The sequence below is a fragment of the Harpia harpyja genome, assembly GCF_026419915.1.
Source record: "Harpia harpyja isolate bHarHar1 chromosome 25 unlocalized genomic scaffold, bHarHar1 primary haplotype SUPER_25_unloc_1, whole genome shotgun sequence".
NCBI classification, from domain to species: Eukaryota; Metazoa; Chordata; class Aves; order Accipitriformes; family Accipitridae; genus Harpia; species Harpia harpyja.
This window is the reverse complement of record NW_026293172.1, coordinates 1,596-11,811: the sequence shown is the minus strand read 5'-3', so window position 1 is coordinate 11,811 and position 10,216 is coordinate 1,596. Positions and strand designations below refer to the sequence as shown.

Sequence of the window (10,216 nt, the reverse complement as noted above, 5' to 3'; positions counted from 1 at the left end):
ACCAGCGGGAGCCAATGGGAGAAAAGGTTACGCCAGAAAGGGGCGGGACGAACCCGTGAGAGCCAATGGGAGGAAGAATCACCCCTGACGGGGGAGGGACGAACCCTCCCGACACGATTGGGCAGTCAGTGGGCGGGACCCGAGAGCCAGCGAACCAATCCCTAGCGGAAACGACCCGGGCCGGTGCCGTGGCGGACCGGAAGCGGAGACTCTACCGGGTCGACGCTCTAGCCGAGTCTCTGTGGCTGCGCAGGCGCAGTAAGAGGCGCCCGGCCATGCCGAAGGGAGTGCGCCCGGCGGCCGCCAAGCAGGAGGAATGGCGGGGGGAGGGCGAGGGACAGGGTAAGGGCGGACCCCGGGGTCTCTCCGGACGGGGGGGGGGGAGGCAGGACACCTGGGAACCGGGGGAGAGGGGAGGACGGGGAGGGGGGGGAGGGGGGGTCTGGGTCCCCTGAAGGGATAGTGAGGCCTATTGGGGGGGGGGGCTGCGACAGCTGGATGTCTAGCTCCCTGGGGGGGGGCATTATTCTTTTGGGGGGGCATTATCCCTTTTGGGTGGGAGAATTATTCCTTTTGGGGGCGAATTATTCCTTTTGGGGGGGGCAATTATTCCTTTGGGGGGTACTAACTCTTTGGAAGGGGAATTAACCCTTTTAGGGGGGGGACCTAACCCTTTTGGGCAGGGGAATTATTCCTTTAGGGAAAGAATTATTCCTTTGTGGGGGTGAACTAACCCTTTGGAAGGGAGATTGTCCCTTTCGAGGGGGGCATTAACCCTTTTGGGGGGGGGGGATTAATGCTTTTGGGGGGGTCTTGGGTGCCTCGGTGGGGCGGTAAAGCAGATGGGAGGGAGGGGGAGCGCTGGGACGCTTGGGGCCCGTAGCCCATTGCGGGGGGACGGGACAGGTGGGTCCCTTGGGGTGGGGGTGGCTCTGGACACCTGGGTCCCTCAGGGCAGCGTGGGGTGGGTGGGGCAGGGCGTGGCCAGACGCTTGGGTCCCCAACGCCGCCCCCCCCCCGTCCCTTCCCCACCCAGACCAACCAGTGAAGAAGGGCAAGAAGGACCGGCGAGGCAAGAAATCGGTGAGCGCTTCACCCCGACCCCTGACCTCTGAGCCTAACCCTGCGACCCCTGACCTTTGCCCTTTGCCCCCAGTTTTTCGAGGAGCTGGCGGAGGAGGAGAAACCGGCACCCGCTGAGACCCCCACCCCCCCGGAGAAGGAGGCGCCGGCCCAACAGGTTCGTTAGGGCTGCGCTAATGAGGGGGGGGGAGACCATTGAGGCAAAGGGGGTGGGGCTAGAGGGGGTGGAGCTGGGGGGGTGGGGCTGGGGAGATGCTGGGGAAGCTGGGACTTAGAATTAATGAATGGGGTAATGACAGGGGTAATTAAAGAGGGGGTTAACGAGGTGTCATCCCCCCAGGCCTCCCGGCGGAAGCGAGACCGGCGGAAAGAGCGGCGGCGGCCGGGGGCGGAGCCTGAGCCTGAGGAGGTGGAGCTTAGCCGGCGCCTGCAGGAACTGGCAGCTGCCGGCAGCGAGGATGAGGAGGAGGAAGGTGAGTCCCGTGATGGGGGGGGGGGGGTCCTTTATCACCCCCCACCCTGGAGCAGCGAGTCCGCCTGGACTAGAGCGTCCCCGCCAGGAAGTGCTGGGCTGGGTCCGCTCTAGGCTGTGGCTGATCTGCAGCTCTATGGTCCCTCCCTAACCCTGTCCCCCCCCTCCGTGTCTCCCCCACAGCACCAGCCCCAAGGAAAGGGGGGAGGAGGAGGAAGGTGAGCACATAGCGGGGGGGGGGGTCCCTAAAATAGCAGAAGGGCCCCCAAAAATAAGAGGGGGGGAAATTTGAGGGGAGGGACACCCCAAAATTGGGGAGAAATGGGAAAATGGGGAAGGGGGAGTGAGGGAAAGGAGCCAAATTAGAGGGCGGGGGGGTAAAACTGGGACCCCCTGAAACTTGGGGGAGGAAGGAAATATTTTGGGGTCCCCAGTCCCCACCCCCCTGCATCCCCCTCCCAGGGCGGCAATGTCTTCGCGGCACTGAGCCAGGAACAGAGCGAGGAGGAAGAGGAGGAGGAGAGGAAGGGCGAAAGCTCGCGGCCCAGCAAAGGCAAAAGCAACAAGGTAGGGGTAACCCGGCTGCCTGGGTCTGCTGAGGGAGGGTGGGGGCACCCCAAAAACTGGGTCCTGTGTTGGGGGAGGGGCCCGGATGCCTGGGTCCCCCCTTTCTGACGGTTCTGGGCAGGAGGAAGAGGAGGGTGATAAGAAGAAGAAGAGTCGCAAGAACGAGAAGACGAAGGGGAAGCGGCAGGTAAAGGAGCGGTTTGGGGGAGGGGGCACCCCGGGGTGGGGGTCCCCACACTTTGAGGTCTCACCCGGCTTTTCCCCCCTCTCAGGGAAAAGCCCCTAGCGAGGATGAGGCCGAAGGCTCCGATGAGGATGCACGGCCCAAAAGCGGGAAGGTAAAGTAGGGGGCAGGCAGGGCAAACCCTCTTTAGTGGGGGATCCCCCCCCCACTGCATCTGTGTCCCCCCCCAGCCACAGAACAAGTTCGCGGCTCTGCGTGACGATGATGAGGAGGAGGAAGAAGACGAGGCCGAAGAACCCGTGAAGGGCGACGAGCCCGTGAGTTCCTTTGGGATGAGGGGGAAGGGGTGGGGGAGCCACCCGGATGCCTGAGGCTGACTGGGGGGCTCGGGGTGGGGGGGGTGTCCCCTGTCACAGCACGAGGAGGAGGAGGAGGAGGAGGAGGCCGGGAGGAAGGCCGAGCCCGACGCCCGTGTCAGCAAGAAGGAGAAGAAGAAGATGAAGAAGCAGGTAAGGGTGGGGGGCGGGGCCTAGTCCTAAATGGGCGTGGCTTGGTGATGGGGGTGTGGCTTGGCATTGACCCCGCCCCTTTCTCCCCCCTACCCCCAAGATGGAGTACGAGCGACAGGTCGCTACCATAAAGGCGGCGGCGGCAGCGGGCGAGAACGACTTCTCGGTGTCGCAGGCCGAGCTCTCCTCGCGGCAGGCCATGCTGGAAAACGCTTCTGACATCAAGGTGACCCCCAAAAAAAACCCCCCTGGGGACCCCCAAAACTCCCTGGGACCCCCCCTAAGCCCCCCAAATCACCCCAAAACCCCCCCAAAGTCTGCCCAGGTGGTACCTACCTCTCCCCCTCCATCCTGGTGAGGTGGTATCTCCCGTGTCCCACCCGTGTGTTACAGAGGTGGTATCTTCCATTCCCTAGTGGGCTGCCCCATTGTGGTGGGAAATGGGGGGACTGGACCATACCATTATACTGGGAAATGGGGGAAACTGGAATAAACCACTGTACTGGGAAAGGGGGGGAAACTGGGCTATGCTATTACACAGGAAAATGGGGGGACTGGGACAAGCCACTGTACTGGGAAAGGAAGGGGAACTGAGCCGTGCTATTACACAGGGAAATGGGGGGACTGCGTCATACCATTATACTGGGGAAAGGGGGGGGTGGGTCGGAGGGGCTATGGGGGGGGGTCAGGGGGCTGTCCCATTATCCCGGGGGGCTTTCCTGACCCCCCCGACTCCCCGTCACAGCTGGAGAAGTTCAGCATCTCGGCCCACGGGAAGGAGCTCTATGTCAACGCCGACCTCTACATCGTGGCCCGGGCGCCGCTACGGCCTCGTCGGACCCAACGGGTGGGTGCCCCTCACCCTTGGGTGGCGGGGGGGCTGTGGGGAGCAAGAGGGAATCATCACAAACACACACCCCCCCCCCAGCAGTGTTTAACCCCTCCTTTGCCGGCAGGAAAGGGAAGACGACGTTGCTGAAGCACATCGCGAACCGGGCGCTGAGCATCCCCCCCAACATCGACGTGCTGCTTTGCGAACAAGGTGCGCTCGGGGCTCTGAGCGGGGGGGTCTCCTGGGTCCCTAGGTCCTCCCAAAACACCCGAGTTCCCCCCAAAACCCCTGAGACTCCCCCCAAAAACCCCTTCCCTGTCCCCCAGAGGTGGTGGCAGACGACACGCCGGCAGTGCAGGCAGTTCTGCGCGCCGACACCAAACGACTCCGGCTGCTGGAAGAGGAGAAACGACTACAGGCGATGCTGGAAGGGGGCGACGACGCGGCCGCTGAGCGCCTGGAGAAGGTACAGGGACACTTGGGGACAGCGGGGAACCCCTGAGGACTCCCTAAATTTACACCCACCCCCTCGTAGGTGTACGAGGAGCTGCGGGCCATCGGGGCAGCCGCTGCGGAGGCCAAAGCGCGGCGTATCCTGGCTGGTCTTGGCTTCAATCCCGAAATGCAGAACAGAGCTACCAGGAAATTCTCCGGTGGGTGGCGGATGAGGGTGTCACTGGCCCGGTAAGTGGCAGGGGAGGGGCCATTGGGGGGGGGTGACAGGCGTCGCCGGGACCCACTGGTGACACCAGTGTCACCTCAGGGCCTTGTTTATGGAGCCGACGTTGTTGATGTTGGATGAACCCACCAACCACCTCGACCTCAACGCCGTCATCTGGCTCAACAAGTGGGGACGGGGGGGACAAGGAGGGGGGGACAAGGGACAAGAAGGGGTTCCCAGGGGTGGGGAGGGGACGGGACCCTGAGAGGGGGTGGCCCCGAGGGGGGGATGTCACTAAAGTGGGTTGTCCCCAAGGCGGGGGTATCCCCAGGGTGGGGATGTCCCCAAGGTGGGGTGACACCACGATGGGATGTCCCCATGGCGGGGTGTCCCTGTGTCGGGGTGTCCCTAGGGTGGGGGTGTCCCCAAGACGGGTTTCTCCCCAGGGTGGGGGTGTCCCCAGGGTGGGGGTGTCCCCAGAGGGGGTTTGTCCTCCATGATCTGAGCTGTCCCCAAGACAGGAGCGTGTGTCCAGAGCAGGGTGTTCTGCCAGGTTTTTCTCTGAGATGTGATTCCCCTGTGGAGGGGGGGGTTGTCCCCACGTCCCCTCAACGTCCCCCCCCGCTGATGTCCCCATCCCGTGTTCCCCCCCAGCTACCTGCAGACCTGGAAGAAGACGCTGCTGGTGGTGTCCCACGACCAGGGTTTCCTCGATGACGTCTGCACCGACATCATCCACCTCGACGCTCAACGCCTTTTCTATTACCGGGGCAACTACAGTGCGTGGACGGCAAACAAATTAGGGGGGGGCTGGGGCAATTAGGGGGGGTTATTTGCCCCCCCTGATGTCCTGCTCCGTTGTCCCTTGCAGTGACTTTCAAGAAGATGTACCAGCAGAAGCAGAAGGAGCTGCTCAAGCAGTTTGAGAAGCAGGAGAAGAAGCTCCGTGACCTCAAGGCTGGGGGCAAGTCCACCAAGCAGGCGGTAAGCAAGGGGGGGATCCCTCTGGGATCCATTCCCTTGGGATCCACTCCCTGCCCCACCCCCGGATCATCGTTTGCCCCCGGCATCTCTCAGTTCCATTGTGTCCACCCCCAGATCTTCGTCCCGGGGTCCCCCATCCCTCCAGGGATCCCTCTGCTTCACGACAGGGATCCCCGCTGCGGGTGGGATCCGCTGCGGGGATCTAGAGGGATCTAGGGGCTGGATTGGTGCCGGGGGCTGTTAGCAGGGCTGTTATCCCATGGGATTCCCTACGGTTGGATCCTGCCACGCAGCCCAGCTCCCTAGAAAAAAATCTGGTGATGGGTGTTGGGGGGGATTCAGCAGATCCCTGAGTGAATCCCCCCACCTGACCCCCCCCCCAGGAGAAGCAGACGAAGGAAGCGTTAACGCGGAAGCAGCAGAAGTGCCGGCGACGGACGGCGGCAGAGGAGGCGGCCGAAGCTCCGGAGTTGCTGAAGCGACCCCGGGAATACACCGTCCGCTTCACCTTCCCCAACCCGCCCCCCCTCAGCCCCCCCATCCTCGGCCTCCATGGTACGCCGGGGGATTTGGGGGGGCTGTCGTGGGGGGTGTTATGGGGCAATTAGGGGGACTTGGGGTGCTGAGGGGGGGTCAGGGGACAGTGGGGGGGTCAGAGGGTATTTGGGGGGTGTCTGGGGCCTCCCCCAGCTCAGCTCCCCCCCATCCGCAGGCGTCGACTTCGGCTACGAGGGGCAGGAGCTGCTCTTCCGCAACCTCGACTTCGGCATCGACATGGAGTCGCGGGGTGAGACCCTACGGAAACACCCGCGGGGGGGGTGTGGGACCTTACGATAAGGTGTGGGGGGGGTCCCGGGAGACCCTACAATAACACGGGGGACCGGGGGCTCCCCCTTTTTTCTCTCTCCTCTCCCCCCCCAGTTTTGCATCGTGGGTCCCAACGGCGTGGGGAAGAGCACGCTGCTGCAGCTGCTGACGGGCAGCTGACGCCGGTACGGAGCTCCCCCCCCAAAAAATGGGGGGGGTACACCCCCAAAAAGGGGGGTGTGTGTCTCGGTTTGGGGGGACTCCTCTGGTTTTTAGGGCTCCCCCCGGGGATTTGGGGAGTCCTTAGTGGGGGAAGACCTATAATAACACCCCCACACACACCCTGGGAGGGGTTTTGGGGTTGTCCCTGGGGCTGCTGGGAGCTGGGGGGGGGTTGGGGACCCCCTGGGGCTCGGGGGGGGGGGGTTGGATTTTGGGGTCTTGCCCCCCCCCCAACACGTGTCTGTCTCTTGCAGCTACGGGGGCAGATGCGCAGGAACCATCGGCTGGTGAGTGGGGAGGGGGTGTGGCCTCTGAAGGGGGCGTGGCTTCAAGATGGGGCGGGGCTCAGAAGAGGGCGGGGCTTTGGAAGGGAGGGGGTCTCTAGAGGTGGAGGTGGAGCTGCAAAGGAGGGGGTGGGAGCTTAGGGTGGGGGCGGAGCATCAGGGTGGGGGTGCGGTCTCCTGCCCAAAAGGAACGGAGCCTATGAGGAGGGGGCGTGGCCGCCCGCTAGGGGGCGTGGCCTCCCAGCAGGAGTGGGTGTGGGCTCACCCCTGGAGCAGGCTGTTCCATGCAGTAAAGCAGAAGGGGGGGGGGGGAGGTTAATCCCAGGGGTGTGGGCCGGTGGGGCGTGGCCGGTGGGCGTGCCCTGACCCCGCCTCCTCTCCCCCAGAAAGTGGGTTTTTTCAACCAGCAAGCGGGCCGAGCAGCTGCGGCTGGAGGAGACGGCGGCCGAGTACCTGCAGCGCAGCTTCAACCTCCCCCACCAGACGCCCGCAAGTGCCTGGGCCGCTTCGGGCTGGAGGGACACGCCACACCCTGCAGATCGCCAAGCTTTCTGGTGGGGGGGGCGTGGCCAGCACCCAAAAGGGGCGGGGACAGCGCCCGAGGGGATGGAGTCAGCACCCGAGGGGGTGGAGTCAGGGGGGTTATCTTGTGGGGAAAGGGGATGGGGGCTGCTACGGGGGGGCGGGGCTTCCTTTCTGGGGGTGGGGTGGGGTGAGCCATGGGGTGGGTGGAGCCTCCTGATCCCGGGGGAGGGGCTTTGTCAGGATTCAGAGGGGGTGGGGCCTGATGGCATGGGCGGGGCTAAGCGGTAGAATGCTGGGGAGGGGAAGGGCTGAGTGTTACTGGCAGGGCTCAGAGCCTATCAGGGAGCGGGGGGGTGGAGCTGCATTGGGGCGGGGCTACCCAGTGCTAAGCCCCACCCCTTTCCCACAGGAGGGCAGAAGGCCCGGGTGGTGTTTGCGGAGCTGGCCTGCCGCGAGCCCGATGTCCTCATCCTGGTGAGCGGGCGGGGCGCAGGGGCGGGGCTCCTGGACCCCTCCCCTCCCCAGGGTCCCTCACCCTCCCCTCCCCCGCCAGGATGAACCCACCAACAACCTGGACATCGAATCCATCGACGCTTTGGCCGACGCCATTAACGAATACCGGGGAGGTGAGGCGGGGGGGGGGGAAGCTGGGGCAAGGGGAGTGCGGCGTGACGTCATCACCACCTCGCCGTGACGTCACCGCCGCCCGCAGCCGTCATCGTGGTGAGCCACGTACGCCCGCCTGATCACGGAGACGGGTTGTCAGCTGTGGGTGGTGGAGGAGCAGGGCCTCAGCCAGATCGACGGCGACTTCGACGACTACAAGCGGGAGGTGCTGGAGGCCCTGGGGGAGGTCGTCATCAAACCGCCCCCGCGAGTGAGGGGACGCCGGGGGGCACCGTGTGTGCCCCCTCCCCCCCCCCAGTAATAAAGAGCAATGGTGCACCACTGACTGGAAAGCGCCTTGATTTGGGGCTGCCGGCAGTAGGTTTCAGAGTCAACGCCATCAGTAGGTTCCAGAGTGAACACCATCGGTGGTTCCCCCAGTAAACACCACGAGTGGGTCCCAGAGTGAACACCAGTAGGTTCCAGAGTGAACACCATCAGTAGGTCCCAGAGCGAACACGTAACAACAACCACCACACCCAGCACTGAGATCAGCTGCTCCGGCTTCTTTTTCCACCAGTTTATTATTAATGTACAAAATATACAAAAGGGGGAGGGGGCGGGCGCGGGGCCCCTCCCCCAGCCAAGTTTTCACAGAAAACAGCGTCCGGCGCAGCTCCCCAACCCCACCCCCCACCCCAAAAAAATCCCATCACCCCCCCAACCCCCCCCCCGGCGGCGCAGCCCGGGGCGGGGCGGCGTGTGTCGCACGTGTGTGTGCAAGTGCCCCGGGCGCAAGGGGGGGTGGGGGGTGGGGAAGAGGGGGCGGGGAAAGAGCTTTGGGACAACACCCCCCCACCACCAATTAAGAGGGTGGGGTGGGTGGGGGGGGTGTTTAGCCCCAGGGAGGGGCAATTGGGACCCCGGGGGGGGGTAATTACCCCCTGCCTGAGGCAGATTTTCACCCTGGAGGGGGTATTTACACCCCGTAAGGGCTGGTTTACCCCAGCGGGGCTCTTAAAGCCCCGCTGGGGTATTTTTGGCCCCAAAAGGGGTAAATTTGGCCGCACCAGGAGTAACTACACCCTGAGAGGGGGCACCGATACCCCGGGGGGGTATTTACACCCCGGTGGGGGGGTATTTACACCCCGGGGGGGGTATTTGGAACCTGGCAGCATGTCAACCCCGGGAGGGGAGGAAATTAGTGTGTTGGGGGGGTAGTTACACCCTTCTGAGGGGATATTTACGCCTCCAGGGGGTATTTGCACCCATGTGAGGAGTATCACTGCCCGGGGGGGGTATTTAGCCCGGGGGGGGGTTTGTTGGTGCCCTGGGGGGGGGCATTAGTGCCTGGGGGGGGTTGTCGCCCTTTGGGAGGTCCAGCCCCCCTTCAGAGGGGGATTTACACCCCATGGGTGGGGATTTACTCCCCTGGGTGGGTAATTATGCCCTAGAGGTGGGTATTTATGCCCCGAGGGGGGTGTTTACACCCCACGGTGGTAATTTACACCCAGAGGGAGGGTATTTACGCCCTATAGTTAGGTATTTACACCTGACAGAAAGGTATTTCCACCCCCTCGGAGGGGGTTTCTGCCCCATAGGTGGGGTATTTGTGTGCCGGAGGGGGGGGCTTTACGCCCCAGAAGTGGGTATTTAAGCCCCATAGGTGGGTATTTGCACCCTGAAGGGGGTATTTAGACCCCATAGGTGGGTATTTCGGCCTCATACGTGGGTGTTTCTGCCCCATAGGTGGGTATTTACACCTGAGGGGGGGTATTTAGACCCCATAGGTGGGTATTTCAGCCTCACAGGTGGGTAATTCTGCCCCATAGGTGGGTATTTTGGCCCCGATAGGTGGGGTATTTACACCCTGAGGGGGCTATTTTCTGCCCCCCAGGTGGGTATTTACACCCCCTCAGGGGGTATTTTGCGCCCGGGGGGTGGGGGAAGATTTGAATTCAGCGCCGGGGGCATCACGGAGGCCTCACAGAAGCCCATAAAAGTGGTGGCTGCAGCGCGAGTCTGAGAGGAGAGGAGGAGGAAGGGGGGAGAAGGGAGGAAGGGCAGGAGGAGGAGGAGGAGGAGAGGAGGAGAGAGGAGGAGGTGGAGGAGGAGGAGGCGGCGGCGGCGCGGGAGGAAGGGCGGCGGCGGGGCGCTACGGCAGGGCGCGGCCCGTTGACGCCGGGGTGGTAGAAGGCACAGTTGTTCTCGTACCTGCAGCTGCCCTTCAGCATGAAGTGGCGACAGACGGCGCGGCTCGACATGTCTGCGTGAGAGAAAAGGGGGGGGGGGGGGGAAGGCGCGTCAGGCGCCGGCGCCCCGGCCCCACGGCGGCCCCACGGCGGCGGCTCTGGGAGAAGGAAGGAGGGAAGGAGGGAAGGGGAATGAGGAGGGGGAGGTTGGGGGGAGGACACGGACACACGCACACACGTGGGGTCGGCTCCCGGCCTCGCTCGGGGGAGGGGGGGGGGGCGTTTGGG

The 10,216-nt window shown here is 64.0% G+C and overlaps 1 protein-coding gene across 1 annotated transcript; it reads left to right on the top strand.

The window, feature by feature from the left end:
* Nucleotides 1-50: 50 nt before the first annotated feature.
* Nucleotides 51-8,078, top strand: ABCF1 (ATP binding cassette subfamily F member 1). The gene is given in 32 exon segments (XM_052779222.1): nucleotides 51-342; nucleotides 1,037-1,083; nucleotides 1,157-1,240; nucleotides 1,424-1,556; nucleotides 1,739-1,773; nucleotides 2,018-2,122; nucleotides 2,244-2,309; nucleotides 2,395-2,460; nucleotides 2,537-2,623; nucleotides 2,723-2,815; nucleotides 2,916-3,041; nucleotides 3,561-3,629; nucleotides 3,631-3,662; nucleotides 3,772-3,857; nucleotides 3,974-4,113; nucleotides 4,183-4,331; nucleotides 4,411-4,494; nucleotides 4,963-5,087; nucleotides 5,180-5,292; nucleotides 5,676-5,847; nucleotides 6,005-6,079; nucleotides 6,215-6,271; nucleotides 6,274-6,284; nucleotides 6,576-6,608; nucleotides 6,992-7,015; nucleotides 7,017-7,083; nucleotides 7,086-7,127; nucleotides 7,130-7,159; nucleotides 7,540-7,604; nucleotides 7,684-7,756; nucleotides 7,843-7,862; nucleotides 7,864-8,078. Coding segments are annotated over 32 exon segments (2,781 nt in total). The 5' UTR covers nucleotides 51-65; the 3' UTR covers nucleotides 8,059-8,078.
* The last annotated feature ends 2,138 nt before the right edge of the window (nucleotides 8,079-10,216 follow it).